Source organism: Lepisma saccharinum, chromosome 30 (assembly GCF_977018435.1).
Source record: "Lepisma saccharinum chromosome 30, izLepSacc3.1, whole genome shotgun sequence".
Classification (NCBI taxonomy): Eukaryota; Metazoa; Arthropoda; class Insecta; order Zygentoma; family Lepismatidae; genus Lepisma; species Lepisma saccharinum.
Window position 1 is genome coordinate 5,122,937 of NC_139258.1, and position 21,897 is coordinate 5,144,833.

The 21,897-nt window shown below is 37.3% G+C and overlaps 1 protein-coding gene across 1 annotated transcript; it reads right to left on the reverse strand.

The window, feature by feature from the left end:
* Positions 1-79: 79 nt before the first annotated feature.
* Lamtor5 (Late endosomal/lysosomal adaptor, MAPK and MTOR activator 5) lies at positions 80-12,405 on the reverse strand. Its single transcript, XM_083115088.1, has 5 exons — positions 12,219-12,405; positions 8,770-8,853; positions 6,939-7,000; positions 3,135-3,249; positions 80-1,041 (listed from the first exon to the last, which is right to left on the reverse strand). The coding sequence occupies exons 2-5, from the start codon at positions 8,802-8,804 to the stop codon at positions 978-980; spliced, it is 276 nt and encodes a 91-aa protein (XP_082971214.1). The 5' UTR covers positions 8,805-8,853; positions 12,219-12,405; the 3' UTR covers positions 80-977.
* Positions 12,406-21,897: the final 9,492 nt, after the last annotated feature.

Genomic DNA, 21,897 nt, shown 5'->3' on the forward strand with positions numbered 1-21,897 from the left:
AAAAGCAAACTGTCAATCATTAGGCTTATATAGGAAAATGTACTGTGGAAATTTTCATTAAAATGATTGTAGAGATCTTTACATGTTTATTAACCATTCAAGAATACAGTACAATCATAGACATGCCTTTTACATAGTATTTCAGAAGAAAAACTAGGAAATGGTAGTTGAAAGTATAAATATCTTCTCAAATCGTTCGAAAATCATACTTTGCATGATTTTATAAATAACTAGAAGAGAAAAGTACAGTAGCGATGTCTTAATCTATGACAGTTTTCATTTAGTTTTGACTGCAAGTACTAATATTCTTAACATTTTTGTTTGTTGCTTGACACATGCATGTCTATTTCTTTAATATTTTAAACATACAGTTGGTTATTTCAAAAGTTTACTCATAGTACAAAATACAAATATAACAAATTTCGAAATGTAAACATTTCTCTTATCACATATAACTGATATGGACAATTTAATTAAATATGGTACATATGGCTTTGAATGTGTGGAACTAGTACATTTTTCTTATTTTCAACACATGCACAAATATGGAAAAACTAGTACTCACTTTATCCACGAAACTGTTGTTTCTTCTTCGTTCTATTAATTTCAGTGGCCACTGAGAAAAAAAACAGTTTCGCGGATAAAGTGAGTATAGTTTCTACTTTTCCCAATTATGAACATGCACATATATATACATGTTCTTAACTCAAAACATATACTAGTCATCAGCTCTTATAACAAAAGTGGCAACCTTACACTTAACAATACTTTCTTTATATCCATCTTAATTTCACTATATATTTTGAATATGATTATTGTACTGATATTATCAGCGAAAAATTGCACATGAAAATCACCGAAATAAAGACCTGTTTGCTACACATTTTTTTATCAACAGAAAATAATGTACATGTATTTAAAAATGAATATGATACAACATAATTCTTTATATACAAAAAAACAAGGGTGAGATTCATTCATGAGGAGACCGATTTATACACTGCTGCTGTAACCTCACCACACTGTTGAATCAAACATTGGCTGCAAAAGAAAGAAAAAAATAATGCTTTTAAAGTAATGAAAGCTCAATACAATAGTGCATAGTTGAAATTGCATGCATACAAATAAAGCCTTGTCCACACATAATGTTTTGTCATAGTTTTGCATGAACCAAGTGAGGTTTGACAACAGCTCGAAAGATGGATGTGTTCAAGCAAAACAGAAGACGAGTCGTTGCATGTAGACGAATATCCACCGAATTCATTGTTTCTCAACCAATGGGGTTTAGGTTAGGCTCGAAAATTTATTTACCTATTACATTTAAATTACAAAGTCTTTTAAATTGCATATTTACTTTTCTAGAATGAAATATGTGTAATTTGTTAGTGTTGTTTGCAACTGTAACCCTTATCCGGGCAAGCAGTGTCTAAATGGATCTTGTCCTTCTAATGCGAAATTTTTGTTTCATCGCTATGGAAATAAAAGAGTAACATGATATTTAACCTAACCATCAGTTATGTCCATAATTCTTGTATTAATCATCATCATCGTAATTGCATGTTTTTTGTAATTTTTGCAACATAGTATATGAAACATGTTAGGCCGGAAGGTAGTGTGAGGAAATTGTTTTATTTGCTCATATATTTATCATTTTTTCTATTTTAGTGTTAATAATATATTTATGTGATGTCTTATTAAAAACTTCATTTTTTATTAAACATTTGTTATACATATTCAAGTAATATTACAACTTTTGTATGTACACTGTGTCTGACAGACACTGCTTGCCCGTTTACGTAAGTGAAATGGAAAATATTTTTTTATGCCCGACTTCTTTATCAGTCAAATATTGTGAATTGAGAAAATAAAAAAAAGAGAAAAACAAAGCAAAAAATATCATGTTCGCAGGAAGTATCATTTGGAGTATGTGACAAAAAATATAAGCAACAGTGTCTGACAGACACTGGTTGCCCGGTTAAGGGTTAAAGTACTTGATGTTACCACAAATAAGATTATAAACTGGGTGCACACCCCTATAAGTAATTCTACCAGCGAGGGAAGATTTTTACGTGAGCAAGCTGCTGCCCCATGCTTCTTCCCTACCCTTTCCCCTTCACAATGCGTGAATATCGTGTTGGCTGCATGCTGTGAGGTGACACGATTGATTTTTTTTCTTGAAGGTAGAGTGCAATGTGCATTTAGTTTAAAGTTTGGTTTATTTTTATTTGTGGACCTCTTTCAAAGTTCCACATGGCTTAGTGCAGTATTTTCCCGAAATATTTTTAAAAAATGACTGAAAATGAAACAGAGGGTGTGATACAGTATTATTATTATTATTATATGACTTTGTAACGCTAAAGAATGAGTTGATTGCTCTCTATTCTTCCCCCGAGTATGAAAATAAACCTGTACATGCACTAGTACACGAACAATATTCATAACATTATGAGTGAAACTTACAAGTTGGCTACACTCATTTTGTCAATACCAGCTTCAACTGCATCAGTGTAACGATCTTTTTCAGCATTAAGAAGAATTAATAATTATATTAGAGCAACCCAATCGCAAGAAAGATTAAGTGCGCTTGGTATATTATCCATTGAAAAAGAGCTGCTTCTGAAAATTAAAGCACTGCCCTCATTTTACGAAGATGTTATAAGGGAATTTACCACTCAAAACAGAAGAGCAGAATTTACATTTAAATTATTTTAATTAAGTCTGGTCTTTTGTTCCTGAATATCTGATTGTAATCTAGCCCTATGCCAAACAAACCTAAATTGTGAATCTCCAATGTAAATATAAACTGTTTATAAATATCAAGTGATTTTATAATTTTATCAAGACTTCCCCATCAGACATCAAACCTGGTGAGTTTTGAACTTCATTATCCATATTTCATTACTTTATACGTTATGCAATATTTAGTAATGTTAATGTGCAAATTGTCAACTATTGAAAATGTATAATGCTGTCACCCATTCCATAATATATACGTTTTAAAAAATTTGTGTACAGCATGCCCTTTATGAAAATCCAGGATATGCCACTGGTGGGGCCCTATATGCACAGTGAACTTTACCTTACCTGTTATTATTGTTATTATCACTATGATAATATCACTTCAAGAAACTAACCTGTTATCACTTTCAAACAAAACTATTGGTGGTTTAGAGTTTGGTTCGAGTTTGGCTGCTTGCTCTGCGATGGCACTAATCAGGCCGGTGCTGTCGGGTGAAGCCTTTCCTTTCACTGCAAAGGGGAAAAAATTGAAAATAAGACACACTTCAGTTCTATTCATTATCAAATAATTAGATGCACACATATTTCTGGCCTGCATAAAGAATAAGGTAAGACTCTACTTTACGTCCTTTTCCTAAGGAATACATGTCATATATCGTTGGAAAGCTTATTGTACCTAGTCTTACCATAAATACTGTCCCAACGTTTGAGGGTGGCTGTACTTCCACCGGTACAAGCGAGAGATGGCAAGAGCAGTAGCATGAAGCGTGAGTCATTGCTTGTTGAGCTGGTCAAGTGGAAAGGTGTCTGTTGTAAGTGTTGAAGATGGAATGGGGTGAGTACAAAAATCGTGTGGCCGTGGTAGCGTTGCACAAGGTAGGCAAATCACCAGGGGAGATTCTCAAAACCCTCCAGAAGCTGAAAATCTCCAAGAAATTTGTGTACAGCACTATCCAGCGCTTTGTTGAGGCTGGTACTGTTAAAGATCGCCCACGGCAAGGAAGACCACGCACAGTACGAACACCAGAACTTGTGAAAGCAGTGGTGGCACGAGTGCGACGAAATCCTGTACGGAAACAGTCAATGATGGCTCGTGAGCTAAAGATTTCAAAAATGTCGATATCTCGTACGTTACGCAGTGACCTGGGACTCCATGCCTACAAATGACGCAAAGGACATCTCTTGACAAGTGAACTGAAGCTCCAGAGGCTCCGGAAATCAAAGCGGTTACTTCAGCGTTACGTGGCAAATGGGCACCGTCGAAGTATTTTCACTGATGAAAAAATTTTCAGTGTTGAGGAGACTTACAATGCCCAAAATGACAGGGTGTATGCCACATCCTCTCGGGAAGCTGCTGACAAGGCCCCCAGGATCCAGAGGGGTCACCATCCTGCATCAGTCATGGTGTGGTGGGGTGTGAGCTACGAGGGCACAACGGATCTCCATTTTTGTGAAAAGGGGGTCAAAACTTCAGCCGCAGTGTACCAGCAGACAGTGCTTGAGAAACTATGCAAGAATCTTACCGACACCATCTTCCATGGAGAGAACTGGAGCTTCCAGCAGGACTCAGCCCCAGCACACAAAGCACACACCACCCAGCAGTGGTTGGAGGCAAATGTTCCTGACTTCATATCCACGTCAGATTGGCCCTCTGCCAGTCGCGACTTAAACCCTTTGGACTACAAATTGTGGTCCAAGCTTCAGGAGATGGCTTGCAAGAAGAGACATCCCAATATTGACAGTTTAAAGCGGTCTCTTCGGAAGGCAGCTGCGGAGTGTCCACTTGATGTGTTGCGTAATTCCATTGATGAGTGGCCACGAAGACTTCAGAAGTGTGTCAGTGCTAAGGGTGGCCATTTCGAATAATTATTTGTGATTTTGGTTCATAATGCATCCATGCACCTAATGTTATTCTGATATTAAAATATCTCTCACCATTTTGTGTCTATTTACTTACAACTTTGGGACAGTATTTATGGTAAGACTAGGTATAAGGAATTCAACAACATAAATCCCAAAGGGAGGAAAAACCTGGAGGAGGAAATCGATAAAAACCCATGTTGTCCGGATATGCGTAATTGAACCTACTGAGGAAATTTTTCGATGATGAAGCACATATTTAGGGGTGAAATGAGTGGTAATGGAACCTAACCTCGTAGGCATACCTTGTCCCCGTGCATGGTTTTTGGGGCTAACGTGAATGGTTTGTGGGGCTACCGTGAACAGAAAGTGTAAAAAGAAAAAGGTACTTACTTGCTGTCTGCAAGCACGGTTTTGAACGATGCACTAAATTATTACTGGATATAAACATATTTTACACTATCTACAAGTTTTTGGAACCTGTTCTTCTTCACGCACCATACACACGCACCGCGAACGCAAAGAAGCAATCACCACGCAGAACGCAAACGAGCAAAACACACGCATTCACAACGCGGACACAAAGACGAGCCTGCAGTGTTGTTAACTCCCATCGGTTACCACCAAAAGACAATAAGGACGTAAAGTAGAGTCTAGCCAAGAGTAATCACAGGAATCTGACTAAAATATATTTCAATATCTTCACATTAATTCTTTCCCTCAAAAAAATTTGACAACCCAGCTGTGTGGTGACAACGCTGGACCAGAAATATGTTCATCAGCCGACAGACAAATCTATGAAGAAAACTAAATACATTCTCACGTCACCACGCTAGTTTATATTTTAATCAGTGCAAGTATAAAATGGTACTTACAATCTAGATAACAATCGACAACCACATAAGAAATTACCTGCATACATAACTTTATTTTTTAAAACAGTCACTTCACCCTTGGAAAATATTATTTGGTAAATTTCTCGTATCAGACAAACGGCTGAAATTTGCTATTCTTTTAATTTCAAATATTCGTACTTGCGTATTCTGCATTGAGAAACATTGTTGAAGGTGGCATTTCGCTTATTTCACGACATATCGAGTAAGTTTTTTCGTTTATTTTTGCCTTCGGTAACACTCAAAATGGCGGTCACAGTTTCACTACCGTACTCGGCACCCAAAATACCTACGTAACCCCACGAACCATTGATACATAGCCCCACGAATCATTTCCGGTTAGGTAAGGTCACGTTTAGGTTACAATAGTTAAAAAATTGGTTTAGAAAAAAAAATGCGTAGCCCCACAAACCACTTGCGGAAATTTTACCTTCTTCAGTTACAAAAAAACATGTTTGGAAACACTGACTGGCATTGACCGTGATTACATCATCACACACAGGCAACATCCGGCTGGAAGGAAATGGATGCAACAGCTTCCGTGCATCGGTAAAGGTAAAGTGCTCCCCTGTGCATAGCACCACGCCATGAAGGCGTATAGGGGGTGTGGGGTAACGCCCCACACTTTCTTGATCCGGTCGTGAGTGGGGGTGATGTGATCAGCATCACGCCCCTGACTGCCTTTACCCCCCAGGGTTTCCCCCAGGTACCCATGTTATTCGACGCTGGGTGGGCGCCGGGGCCGCTTCCATCGTTAGAAAAGTTCCCGGATTTGAACCTGCCGGGGATCGAACCCGGGACCTTTAGCATGGTAGTCAGATGCGTTACCGACTGAGCCACCGCGGTCAGACATTTATATCGAAAAATATATGATTTACTGGCAAAATTCAATGAACGATGCGAGAAAACACTTTCCCGAACTTCCACAACTGTAAAGAAACTGGATTCGGTAAGTAATTTCTCCTGTAAATTTGAAGAAATCCGTTTGTCCGATACGAGAAATTTACATCTTTTCATCAGTGGCATATTATGAAATATTGACCTGGTTTACCACATCAATTCCTATTTATTGCATATACAGATTGTTCCAAACTAGTGTTTACACTCGGAGCAACTTTTTTTGGAGTCCCATACCTTAAAGTTATAGATGTTCAAAACAAGATACAGTTTCTGTGGGAAGGGAAGCGTCTCGATTGCAAGTCCCACGTCACATGTTTTTTCTTGCACTGCCACCACTATTATTTGCAATGGTGGTCTCAAATCAATGCTTTATAAATAGAAAAGTTACAAAAGGTTTGTATATGAATCAAAAATTGTCTGCCAGTGTGTTTCAATAGTTCCAAAGCAATGACGAATTTCTTCTGACTACAAAAGAAATCTCAAGGTGCAAGCCACAATAATACAAAATCTTGTCGATTGTAAAATAAAACTTGAAGCGAAACTTACCTCCTAAGCATAGCCCTTGCTTATCTGCATAAACAACGCCAATTACTCCAGGCATGCGGCTACTGAAAATTTAAAAGAAAATTAATAACAAAGCAGGATTCTTGTACTTTGCTATTTTCATTGTTCCAGGTACTTAAACCAAAAACAACAGCTACTCTGCATGATTAGTAACAAAATAATTCAAGAAATTTAACACTAATCACTAGGGCTCGGAAGTTGAAGACCTTAGCCAAAAAAGACCTAAAAATATAAAAAAAGGACGTATAAATGTGATCCAAATTAATTAATAACTTCAGTTTTAATTACGTATTTAATGAATAAAAAAATACAAAATTCGGGTGGTATGGAACACACAGTGCGAAAAGACAAAGCTTCAAAACAAGAGAAAGTTGCTACAGCGCGACCTTCTAGACGAATTACAGTTAAAGGAACTTGTACCGTACCTGCGTCAGTCGTCCAAAAATATATTTATTTTTTTACTACAGAAAGGATGTTTAAGAGGTGATGAACTGATGATGATTCGAATTGAAAATGGGCAGTAAAAACGTAGTCGAAAGAAGGTGAAGTTGCGCCAAAAAAAAAGCCGTTAAGACTTAAAAAAAGACCAGTAAGGCAAAAAAGGACAAATAAAACCCATCATTTTCTGGCCTACAATGACCCAAAATGAACATATATTATGTTGGGCCTCGTCTTCGGACATTAGGAAAAAAAAAAAAAGGATTTTTCCTCAACTTCCAAGACCTAGTAATCACTAATGATCTAAGCCAGACCTCAGAATATCTAATGCCAATCTCACACTACTTAGGTTCATCTTCACGTCTGGATTGGTCTCCAGCTTCCTTACTTAATGATCATGTGAGAGCTTTCTTGTCTTCAGTTCCCAACAGAATCAGAAACTGTCTTTTTCTCCATCCTGAAGTCTATTCAACTACCAATAAGAAGACCTTGCGGTCTTTGCAAACTGAGGGCATAAAAATCTTACGGTAGTTTCAAGCTGAAGATCGATCCAGAAGTAAAGATTGACCTAAGCACTCAGAGACTGGGTTCAAACTCATTTTAGTAGAGAGATTGGTACTACTTTACTATAGGGGTGACACCTATAAATCATTTATTTTGCACTTTTTTACATTGCTAACGTACTATTCTGGAATGCGGAACATTTCTTTAGGTGAAATAATGAATTTCTAATGAAAATAATGTATATTTCTTACATTTACGAGTACTTACTGTTACTCGTTATTTCGATTCTGTAACACACATTATGGCGATAACGTACTGGTTCATCGTGCGTTGTGAGAGTGTTTTGTCGATTTATGCAGTGTTGCAACCTTGTTCACCGGAAAATACCTACTTTCGAGCCCGGATTTGAAATTATGCTAATACCTCGCAAACCATTGATGTTAGCCCCACACACCATTTTCCGTAAGGTTAGGTTACGTTAGGCAAGCATAGTTAAAAAAAAAAAATTAAAAATACTCAACATGTCATGTTATAGTGAAAACACGGCGAGTTTGAAACACTGACTACGGGGTTTACGTCATCTGACACACGGAACATTGTGCTCTCGTGCAGAAAGCAAATGGCCGCAGCAGAAACAGCATGTCGGACAGAGATTTTCGCAGAAAACAACATGCATTCGCATTAAAATGGATCAAAACTACATTCACGAACTTCCACAACGTTAAAGAAAATGATTTGCGTAAGTACTTTCTCCTGTAAAAAGTAAGAAATCCGTCACCTATAGTAAAGTGTTACCGAGAGATTCTCTTCATTATTCATCTGCAGGAAAGTTTTAAAGTTGTATATCAAGTCTGCCATCTAATCTACTTACACATCTTCTAAACATTTTTCTAAATTCCTCTCCATTATCTGTAGGTCTGAAGGTAATCCAAATTTAATTCCTTCACTGGAGAACCTAAAACAAAAGATAAAAATATTAATATGTAATTCCATTCTTGAAATTTACATCATTCAAGCACATCTACCAACATTACATTAGCATGTACCGTGTTGCACTCTCATTAGTATTGATAAGAATACACGTACACACATTCTCATTCTCTCTCTCTCTCTGTGTGTGTGTGTGTGTGTGTGTGTGTGTGTGTGTGTGTGTCTCTCTCTCTCTCTCTCTCTCTCTCTCTCTCTCTCTCTCTCTCTCTCTCTCTCTCTCTCTCATCCTGTAAAGATATATCGTCCATTGAGAATGGAAATGTTCTTCTCCAAATTGTAAACAAATGGAGATATTTTGGCTATAGTCTATTTACAATACAATTGTTTCATTCCTGCAATCATCTGCATACTTACAGAGCATTCCCTGACATTCGCTACGAGACTCGGTGGCAAGCTGCCCGGCGTCAGCGCTTGTCTTTCCCGGTGAACGGGTTTGCGACAGTCTGTTGACGTTGGAACTGACGCCAGTACAATCCTCCCTCGGAGACAATCCGCACACCATCCGTGAGTTTAAAGAGAGTATTGTATGAGAAATCGGGAGAATTACAGTAGACGAACATCATTTTCAACATCTTCTGTAGTCAAGGTTAGTACACAATACGTAAACTGTAACTTTAATAGCCGACTCTAGCGACTGTCACGGACCCGTTCACCGGGAAAGACAAGCGCTGATGCTGGGCCCTTGCCGCTGAGTCTCGTAGCGAATGTCAGGGAATGCTCTGTAGAACAGATATATTGAAAATGTTTTTGGCCCATGTACAGAATTTGGAAGCAGCCACGAGAATGCAAACTGTAACAGCCAAGACACTTTACCACAATTTCCTCAACCAACCACAAGCACCATCCGAGTATGAGATAAACCACTTGCATCTAACCTCAGTCAATTGAGGTAGATGCTTAGCAATAGTAATGGTCTTAGGTTCCTATTTTGGTGGTAAATGAGACAAAAATTTAGAATAATAGTGGATTCAAACTAGTTGATTGATTACCCAAAATTTGAATTATTCATTTTACTTTGCTACCGAGTGACAAATTTATAACTAAATTGTTTCATCTCCATCTCGTTTCCAGAATGCAGTAGATAGAACATTGACACTCTGAAATCAAAGTTCGTGTTGCATGCAGTTGTTATGTCTGAAATTTTAATTCTTGATTACAGCATTAATTACCAATTGCATCTCAGAATAACGGATTTCTTCATTTTATTTCGTCAATTTTTACATTCGTACTTACCTATTGTGCATTGCGAAACATTCTTCAAGGTGTAATTTTGGTTTTCTCTCAAAAATAATAATAAATAATGTCAATAACCGTAATTATTGTTCATCCTTTTTTTGCTTCCGTAACACACAATATGGTGGGTAGAGCTTTAGTCGCGTCGTGGATCATGTGGGTATGCAGTGTTTCCAACTTTCGTAACCGAACAATACCTGAATAGCCCCACAAACCATTGAGGGATAGCCCCATGAACCATTTCCGACAAGGTTAAGTTAGGTTCGGTTAGGCAAGCATAGTTAAAATTTTGTTCGTAAAACAAAATGCAATAAAACTTTAAAAAAAAATCGCCTTCACTTCTTGTAAAACAACGGCGTGGTTGGAAACACTGACAGGAGGTTACGTCATCAAATGTGCGCAACATGTGCTTCACATAGAGGAAGCATAGAAAAGCAACGGCTATTGTGTGTCAGAGATATTTTTCATGAAAAACACATGAATTCCCGGTCAAAAAAATTCAATGATGAAAGAAAATACCTCCACGAACTTTCAAAATGCTACAGAAACTCATTTCGGTAAGTACTATCTTCTATAAAAATGAAGAAATCCGTTATTCTGAGATGCAATATTCTCAGTGGACGATATATTTACGACAGACTATCTATGATGTAAGTTGAGGTGAGTTCACTGTAGCTCGTCCTGGGGGTCCTCGATGGTTCCAATACAGGGGCGGTGCTGCCCCTCAATTTTCTTCCGCACCCCCTACGTTCAACTGAAAACATTAATATGTAATACAGATATGTCATGTCGTCATATTGAGCGCCGAATGAAAGGTACTGAAGCAAGACCGTTATTATTGTATGCAACAGGCAAGCACTGAAAGAGGTGTAGATATTTTTCTGTACTGGCAGCAGCCTCTGTAAAGATCAGCGGCAGTTTTTTTCTTTCGTCAGCATTGTTGTTATGAATTTTTTTCTTCTTTTGTTTCTCCAAGTGGTCTGTTCGTGGTTTTTGATAATTGCCTATAGCTTAATGTAAGTTATGTTTTTTTCTTTTTTGCATTGTTGATAAACGGTTTATTTTCCGCCTACTTGTTCTTCCTTACACTGGAGCAAATATTTCAGCTGCTTTTAAGGTATCACCAGGTCGTGCTCGGGAAATTATTTAATGTGAGTTGTAACATGAAGGGTAGCTTTCTTCTTAATATGTTGTATTAAGACATGTCATGCTTTTTTAAAAACTGTTAGGAAGGCGTCCAATGTTCACGGAAAAGTTTTACAGTTCGTTGTTGGGGATAGTGCGGCAGAAGGGATCTTAAAGATGACACAGTTGCTGTGCTCTTCGGGATGTCTTGTGGGAGACAGAAGGTATAAAGTACTATGTAGATTGGTTACATTGAAAAGGTTCAAAAATTGTGTTTTTAAGGGCAGGATGATTTTATTTTGTATTTCACTACATAGTTCAATAAGACTGCAATGTGTATCTGAATGTTTACATTGTACGACCACTCTTGGAGTGGAAGACATAATACACATCATTATGTATGTCCAAAAGGAGAGCAAGGGGGGCACAGCCTCCCTGGAAAATTAATGTCGATCTAAAGTTATATGTTTCACACATATATTTTAATTTCAGTCAGTAATTTATGTTAAACACTGGAGGCGATTAGGGTTGCAGTTTCCCCCACACTATGCTAAACTTAGTTACCCCCCCCCCCTCCGTTTTGAAAGGTTCCATGCGTGTTTCATGTTTTCCTTATTTTCAGAATCGCACCCCTAGATGAATAATCCTGGCGACGCCGCTGTTCTAATATGAAGAGGAATTAATTTGTACTAAGTTTTATTAACGAAAGTACAGTTAAAAAATTAAATAAGATAATATGAAACCAAATAAAAATTTGTCCTTTTCTGAAGGGTGTTATCATAGAAACAACATCAACTGCAAAATCATTCGTTTTTCCGTGTGCCATCTTTCGGAATAGTCTATAACATAACAAGTGTATGTATGTATGTATATACATTACTGTCAGAAAATGTTGAAGCAATACATGACTGCTTTATAAACTAATATAATAAATACTCCCCATTACGACAGCGTAACAAATTGGTTACATACCGTGTACACCTTCCACTTGGACTTGCACTTTGACAGATCAACACAATCCTGGGTAAAGCTGATCTTACGACATGAAGACATTTCTATGCGTAACTGCTAATAAGGGAATTCCAGTTCAACTTCTATGTTGAAAAATAATCGAAACTATCCTTGTAACAATATATAATTACGAGCTCATTTACAAGCATGTTTTACGGACAATAAATGTAAACTATGATTCCTTTAAATTAGTTTTACGTGGTATTGGTTTTATCATTTTATCTTCCGTTCCTTGGTTTGCTATTTTAGCTATTACTTTAGAAATATAGTTTATTTTTGGTTTACACAGCCCTTCTCACCCAATTTCATAATAATTTACAACCTTCATTGACGTGGGCTGGTGCAGAAGCTGTCAATAGCTTGTTTTGAGTTTTCTTTAAATTCTTGAAGCTCTTGTTGGGTCAAATAAAGTGCACGAACATGGTGATGGACAATTTGCATGGTAAAATCATGGTCTCGTGGATCCACATACGAATCACGGCCGGTGGGTAAACACCTTAAAAATCAAGCATCGTATATGGCGCGAATTCATGTTGCTCTTTGAAAAAAACAAGGTAATCTACGTAAAATCAGGACAGAAGGTTAACAATACAACGTAAGTAGAAAACACGCATTTGGTATCAGTTCGTTATATCGGAGACACTTTAAAATCGGATAGTTTGTGTTTCGTATTGTTCATGCTTACCAATTGTATATTGCGGAACATATTTGAAGGTGCCATTAAAGTTTTCACACTATTAGAAACATTTTTTACACTAAAATACACTTCTCGAAGTGTTACGGAACGCACGTCATGGTGCGAGCCCCACAAATCATTCACGGATAGTCCCAAAAACCATTGCCGGATAGCCCCACGGACCATTCACAGAAGGTTAGGTTAGGCAAACATAGTTAAAAACGGCGTGGTTACGTTTTCGCTTAAATTGAAGCAACGGGAATTGATTTCCGGCTGAAATAGATTGAAAGAAAAAAAAATACCTCGAAGAACTTCGACAATGCTACAGAAACTGATTTCCGTAAGTAGTTTCTCCTATAAATTTGAAGAAAAGTGTCTCCGATATAACGAACTGTTACCCATGCATTCATACCCCCTCGAGAATTACGTTGAATTTTATATTAATAGACAGATTAATAGCGATTACATTCACAAAAATGTTTTAAGATTATATCCCTTAGCATTCTTCTAATAATAAGCCTAAATGCTCTCGTAGTTATGTTAGGTTCTGTTAGCATTAAAATAATATCGCAAAATGCTTTCTAAAGAAAAAGATTGTAAATTACCTGTACATTCATTCCCACTAATCATAAACTTGCATTTCTCTTGTGTCAATCTGTTCTTAAGATTTGTAACATCATCTTAACAGACAAATTACGTGGCAGGAGCAAATTTGAAGCTTATTCTTGCTGCTGACACGTGCGTTTCAGCGCACGGAAAACACATATAATGGAGATATTCGATCACAAAGTATGACTAGCGTAAGCAAAAATTTACCATTTCGTAGTGATTCACCGCTTTTTATTAGCCTATTAAAACCCTTTGTATGCACAGTCAAATAGCGAAAGAACACGTCAATAATAACTATTGGTACCAAACCTAACTATCCTAACCTAACTACGTAAAATTATAGTTGCTTTTGTGGAATGTCGCACTTGCGCAAAGCCTTCAGGCTGCTGTTCTTCACGGTAAAGTAACATTCTAAGGTAGCAGACTTACTTTATTTCACAATAACACATTTCCGCGAGCTAAAATTAACTGAAAACGTTCATAAACAACAAAATATTCATATACCATGCAAAATATTTCACTTTCTCTAGGGGGTACAGAGGGTCAAGGGTACGGTCCCTACAAGTTTAATTTCTGGATTCCGTTTTATTTTTCATTACCTTTGATTTTTGCAATGGTCGGAAAGCTACATTTTAAAAGTAGCTTCGCAACAGCTACAGCTACTCGTTCAAAATGTAGCTTTACTACAGCTACATCTACTTTTCCAAAAAGTAGTTCGCTACACTTTCATGTGTGCTACTCCTGCACATAAAAAAACAACAACGTGAAACAACCACATGAACCTAACATGATAGTAACTGAGGCTCCCCCCTCCAAATAAAATTCTGGCTACAGGCCTGTGTACTTACTTGAAAATAGATTGTTATTTATTATCATACCTGCGTAATTCGTTAGATGGTTGCTCTAACTTTGTGAATAGCTGGGGGTTGCTTCTTTAGAAATAAGCAACAGATGGAGATATGCTTTCCTGTTTGGAATGCTTCCCTGAAGACACAGTGCAAATCTTGTCATCTTGTAATCAAAGCGGCCCCAGGTTTGATACCTGGTGGAAGCACTAGTGGTTCGGATCCAGTCTCAATTAGCTTATCTGTGCATAAAGTGGACTCAAAACTTAAAATAAGCAAGGCACCTAGTTGGGATGATGGATCCTTCTGCTCCTCCATTCCCCACACAGCTCGTCATCATCACTCACCAATTTTCCTAATTCTCACAATTAGTCAAATGTAGGAGAGTTAGTTTCTGCAGAGAAGTCAATAACTCGTACTTTTTACAATATCATAAAATATATTGAGGAAACTAATGTATAAACTCGAGTGTTCTAAAGTATTGCAATTTTAAAATTTCTGAAAAAAATATTATGACGAAAGTAGCCTAAGTGTATTTCCAGAAAGTGTATGTCCATCATTCTTGTAACAATAATTTATTTCTGGTGATATCCTACATACTAACAATGATCAATGCTAAATCATTGATTGCTGGCACTATTGCTTTGTCATTGTAGAGGAGAATGGATCACTCGTTTTCGCATTGCAAGATGTGTTTTTACACAGTAATTAATGACATTTACCTTATCCACAGGATTTGTTCCTGGGGTGGTGTAAATTAGGCTTTTTTTTAGGGCTGCTGCAAACAAGCCGTTTCTCCCAAAAATATTGATGTAGCTCAAAAAACATAGCTATTAGCCAGAATATCTTCCTATCTCAGTTCAGTTTAGTTATCTGGATATTAGCTAATGAAATAAATTACGCAGATATATACTATCTGCGATATCAAGATATTTATAATCTAGATTATCTGTTTTCCATGTAATAGACTTATGAATCTCCTGCAAAAGTAAGCATTATTGTCCAATTTTTTTGGATGCTGTGGTCACTTTCAAAATTTTCCTCAAAATGCAGAGAAGAAACGTAGCTGCAGCAAAATTTTCCCTACAACTACAGGAATTTTGTAGCTTCGCTTTTGCTATAGCTATACTTTTCAAAATGTAGCACCACTATAAATTTTGTAGCTAGCTACAAGTAGCAGGCTGCTTCCGACCACAGGGCATTAGTACTATGTAACTCCAAACTTAGGCTTATCATATTTTTTTGGGCTCCAACCCAGGACATATTCGCGATAAACTCGTTACTGCTGAATTCCAGTTTTTTTTTACAAAAAAAATTGAAATTATTTAAAAGCTTTAACATTTTATTGGAACGTTAAACTATAAATTGTACAAGAAAAAATATTAACATTATTTTCTAAAATCAATCAATTAATTTTCAAATGTTTAATTGAATAATACATTTTCTGATGTTTAGGAAACCTCTCTGTTCTAGGTAGCACTATCTGTTAGTTGACTCAGTTGAACTTTTCACTAGACATGACTTTTTTTCAGAAATGGCTTGTTTGTTTTAATAGCATCATAAAATTCACAACATGAAAGTTCTGAATTAATTTTAACATTCAGGATGTTTAGCAGTGGATACTAGAAGTCTACCTCTTTCTGCAGACCAAATATTCCCCATAATTGAAAATACTCTCTCAACTGGAGCAGATGTTCCAGGCAAAGACATAGCAAACTCATCCATTCTAGAAATGTTGGTACATGAAATATCAGTCTTTTCAAACATCTTAAAAATTGGTCGTGAATATTCAATACCAGTATACGTCATGTTGAGATTCTCAAAACATTTTGCAATCCCGGACAGCACTAAAAAAACAGGACTGTCCAGGCTAATCCCGGACGTATGTTAAGCCTATCCAAATTGCGCTGCTAGCGCAAATCAATCGATCAATCAACCAAATTATTGTTTAAAAAGTAGGTTTCACAACACAGATATTGAATCTTAGACATTTGTATAATTATTTTATTTACTTTGCATGGTGTAACTAAGGACTGCGGTATTTATTTAAAGAGATGACGGGACTATTTTGTTGTTAATAACACACAGTCTACATGACATCAGTGGCACTGAATTACAGTCTATTTAAACATAGCTTCAAATTAACCCACCTACCCACCACTTCTAATACTAAAGAAACTATCTCGTAGCTTCAAATTGGACGTTACACTAAACAACCCGCAAACCTCTTGGGTTGAACACTCCAAGATGTTGTTCAGGCTTACCCAAGAGGACCCACCCGCCCGTACCCTGCTCCCACAACCGCCCACGCAGGTTGTCAAATTTTGCGATGCAGTATTTGCAATACTACATTACATCAGTGATGAACAAAACACCAACATATTATGTAATGAACACTACATCCCCTCCCACCAAGCCATCTCTCACATCACCCTCCTACCAATGCAGTACTTGCACTACATGAGCGGTGCCACCACCTGTGTAATAAACACTACATCCCCACCCAACCATTCCAGCTCCCTCCAGGCTTCCCTCCCTACTTTCGTTTCCTTTGTACACCGACAATAACTTATATTGCCACTTCATTTTCAAATCAAACAAAACACGTTAGTTCCTGGGTGAGTTTTTCAAGACCCCGATATTTAGGAAGAAGGTTGGCTAGCTCAACCTCTGGTGGTGGCACCTTGTAACCAAGGGATCCCAAGGTTCAGTCTCTGCTCGAGGCACATTGCACACTGGTTTAGAACCCACTTGTCTGTCTGTCCCTTTCCTGATTAGCCTATTTGTGCTTAAGGACATGTGTACTCGAGATCTCTGCAATACATGAAGTACAGTGCAATGAGTAATATTGCAATGCAAAATTGCTCATTCCAGCAGAAGCACACTTCCAATTCTTATGAATAAACAGATTGTAAGATAAATAAAGAGTGGACAATTGTCATAGTGATACTTGTGAACAGGGCTGAATCAAGCGTATTATCTGTAAGTCCTAGTCTGCTTTCGATACCTTTGAAACTACATGAGCAATACAAATACAATTAGTTTACTGATAGATCTACTATATGGTTGCGACATAATACAATTCAATCAGCCCATCTGTCTTAACGATCACAAGCGACCTGCTAATATCTCTGAAAGTATCAAATGTAAAGATCTATTTCAATGCTAACTTAACATTACGGTTACAATTACCAAATGCATTAGATTCCCGTTTAGGTACATACTGGTTCGGATCCCGCTTAAAGCTGTATGTCCAGTCCCGATTAGCCTTACTGTGCATAAAATGGACTTACTTGCTGTTTCTTTGTGCTCGTGTGCTGCCCCCTGTCGAGGCTCTGTGAATTTAACGTACTGTCGTGCGTCATTTATAGTTTTTTATTGAATAAAAACAAACAAACAATTGCCAGGCAACGAGGCAACAATTGTGAAATAAAGGAATTTGTTGTTTACATCTAACAAACTACTGTTGATATATTGCAACACAATGTATTGGTAACTTAGTGCTACTAAATATGGAGTGTTGCCAACCTTTTAACGCATTTAAAACTACCCCTGCATTTTACGGATTTATACATAGAATCTATATGTGTGAAATGGTATCTTCAATACATAATATAACAAACACACTCTATATGTGTGAAATGGTACCTTCAATACATAATATAACAAACACACACACAAGAATAGAATAATGTATTCTGATATGCATCATTTAATTTCATACACAAAATGCTTGCACCATAGGGATCGATCTAGTGAGAATCTCTACCATGCTGCTGGCAACCATGCAGCCAGGCCACTAGGTGCGAAGAAGAAGAAAGAAGCTTGATCTTTAGTCATACACAGTGATGATCATGTCACAAGAGAAGGAGGAAAATTATACATTCTACATTACATTGTAGAAATTTAGCAACTTATATTAGAATTGAAAGATAGACATTTCAAAATGGTGACTAAATTTTAAGACTAGCTTTTCAATAGGTGCCAATCGAGACGATGCCGCGAATCAGTCTAGAACGAGAAATTGTGGAATGAAACAATAATCTTGTATCACAAAGCTAATTGCAAATATCGACTATAGTTTCTGGTACTCTGTGAATATATATCGCAATATCCAATCATTAAAAAACAAAGTCACCTTCAGATCTACATATTTCGCATATGGCCTAAAAATCACCAAAATATGCAAAATAAAGTATGACCTAAAATTTTGCAAAATATGCACTTTATAATTTGAAAAATATGCCCTTATAACTAGACTGTTTCAAACATCAATATCTAACTTATGCTGAAATATTTTCATATACATACTATTTTTCATTCACTTTATGGGCCCTGATGAGTTGAAATGCACAATGAATATTTTCTGTAAATTTTCAAATAAAAATGAAAGATTTTGCTGGTCTAAAAGAAAAAAAACCTCGAGTGAACGTGGGGGTAAGAACGAATCCACTTGGAAAATGACTGTATATAATGTATTCTGATATGCATCATTTAATTTCATACACAAAATGCTTGCACCATAGGGATCGATCTAGTGAGAATCTCTACCATGCTGCTGGCAACCATGCAGCCAGGCCACTAGGTGCGAAGAAGAAGAAAGAAGCTTGATCTTTAGTCATACACAGTGATGATCATGTCACAAGAGGAGGAGGAAAATTATACATTCTACATTACATTGTAGAAATTTAGCAACTTATATTAGAATTGAAAGATAGACATTTCAAAATGGTGACTAAATTTTAAGACTAGCTTTTCAATAGGTGCCAATCGAGACGATGCCGCGAATCAGTCTAGAACGAGAAATTGTGGAATGAAACAATAATCTTGTATCACAAAGCTAATTGCAAATATCGACTATAGTTTCTGGTACTCTGTGAATATATATCGCAATATCCAATCATTAAAAAACAAAGTCACCTTCAGATCTACATATTTCGCATATGGCCTAAAAATCACCAAAATATGCAAAATAAAGTATGACCTAAAATTTTGCAAAATATGCACTTTATAATTTGAAAAATATGCCCTTATAACTAGACTGTTTCAAACATCAATATCTAACTTATGCTGAAATATTTTCATATACATACTATTTTTCATTCACTTTATGGGCCCTGATGAGTTGAAATGCACAATGAATATTTTCTGTAAATTTTCAAATAAAAATGAAAGATTTTGCTGGTCTAAAAGAAAAAAAACCTCGAGTGAACGTGGGGGTAAGAACGAATCCACTTGGAAAATGACTGTATATTTCTTGAAGAAGCGAAAATATGCTGAATATGACAGAAATTCCATCAAAATATGCTTTATCACGTATAAATGGCCAAATATGCCAAAATATGTCTTTAAAAAGCACCTTAATTCAGTTAGTTTCTTCACAATATGAATTTCTATATATTTAGGGAACACATCACCCTTACAAAAAAAAAATATGCTAACAAGGGTCGTTATCTAAGTGTCCCATTCCGATTTCCATAAAACTTGGCAGGTATATGGAGGGGCCCAAAGGAAGAAATACGTGTTTTTTTTTGTTTTTTTTTTTTTTTTTTTTCAGCTATAAAATGGTTGTAGGGTGCAAACCCCACCCTCAAATGTCAAGATGAGGAAAATATGAAGTGGGGATCTGACCCCGAAACCACGTAAATATGGCATAGGAAGAACACACACAGCGCAGAACTGTAGGATTGTCGGTACCAAACACAGTGCAATTGTAGAGAGTTGCTGAATTCATAAATACCTTTGTTCCCGGATAGGCATGGGCATAACAATAGACGGACCAGAGCAGTATAACGGAGCATCAAAATAGCCGCACACGGAACCATAACCCTATCAAGCATGACCTTGATATGATATAGGTGATATCCATAGCCAAGGACACAAGAGGATAGTTCCATAGATGAATACACAGCATGCATAAAACATTTATTACCTCCAGAGAGTAAAACAAAACAACTTTATGGTAACCGATCTGCCAACACAAAGTAAAGACAAGCACCCATGCATCACATTTCAAACTGCTCCCATTGTTGCTTCCATGGTGTCAATGTACATACTCGTCACAGTAATGGTACTCCTCAAAAAATAATGTAAACATAATGTTTGTTTATACCATGCACATCTGATTACTGTCACTGCACCACAAACATCACATATCGGATTATTGTCACCACCATGTAATGACCCCGAGTTTGCCATTACTTCGTGGTTTTATATTATTATGCTTATTCATGCTTATTATAGTTGAACGTATTATACAGTTAATAATTTCTGAGTTAAATTCTTTATATCTATTTGTTGCTTCATGTTTCTGGCAAACGCCGTTCGTTTCTCTTATATTTTGAAAGCCATTGTTGTTTTTATTTAAACTCTTGTGGTGTGAGGAGATCACGTGCTTTTCATTGCATTGTTGCCACCACATACCTAAATTCTCTGTGCCAGATTACTGTACATTTCTAATCTTTCTAATATATTACTGTTTGCGTTTATCAACTTCCTAGTATTAAAAGGTTATTGTGTCTGGTAACACTGTGTAACTGGGGAGGTGTTATCGCGTTCCAGAAAAACGGTTAGGAGTTGCGCGGAGAGATTTGAAGTAGCAAGAGGTGATTCACGTTACGGGAAAGATAGGCTTACGCATCTCGTGCTGTACCGTTCGAAAGTATTTTAATTGTAATGTTAGTCTTACATGATATACGTGCGTGTCTATAATAAACGTAAAGTTGAACATATTGTGGTTTTTCTTTATTTCGAAAGTGTATTTTGTAGTTATGGGTACCTGCATCAGGAGGACAACCTCGTAGGTTGTCATTGGACTTCACCTGTGGATCCAAGGGGAAGGAACGCAGTATCTCAACCCGAAGCCGGGATTATCCAGCATGCTCTGCTGAGCTTATAAGGTAAGTGTACTTGTGAAATGCACCACTATGCGGGACGTAGCAGGTTTTTGGCGCCATATCGTGGGGCTTGTGAAGAGTGTCCTTTCTCCCATTGTGTAAAGTGCCAGTGGTCCCGAGTGTTTTGTGTCCTTCCAAAATTTATACCACTTTCCCAGAAGATGGATAGGAAAAACCTAAGGAGCCAATCACGCAGCGGAGTACAGGGGACGACAGTGGCATGTTGCAGCATTACCTGGACAGAAGAATCTGGATACCGATGTAAAAATTGTGACAGTTTATTTCACACTGGGTGTGTGGCACGAGCAGAGACTGTGGTCGGCGAGAATGACAAGGAGTTGCTTTGTCAAACGTGCTTTGAACAGAGGATGCAGCCGTTGGAACCTGTGCTAGGCACCATGTCAGTGATCCTGGATTGGATAAAGGCCGTGATGGAGAGACAGGATCAGATGATTGCTGCCATTGCTGAAAAGGAACGTGAGAGGTTAGCTCAGGAACGTGGTCGGGAAGAGAGAGACCGGCAACGACAAGAACACTTCGTCACCGCATTATCGGAAAAACAAAGGAAGAGTAATGAACATATAGCGGGAAAGCTTGTTAACATTATGCAACAA

What these genes read in the sequence shown, in the direction of transcription:
- Lamtor5 (XM_083115088.1), bottom strand. Translation starts at nt 8,804, where the DNA reads ATGGAGAGGAATTTAGAAAAATGTTTAGAAGATGT. An exon ending in GCAAGGGCTATGCTTAGGAG is followed by an intron (nt 3,250 to 6,938) that starts GTAAGTTTCGCT and finishes TCCCCTTTGCAG; the next exon opens with TGAAAGGAAAGGCTTCACCC. An exon ending in TTGTTTGAAAGTGATAACAG is followed by an intron (nt 1,042 to 3,134) that starts GTTAGTTTCTTG and finishes TTTCTTTTGCAG; the next exon opens with CCAATGTTTGATTCAACAGT.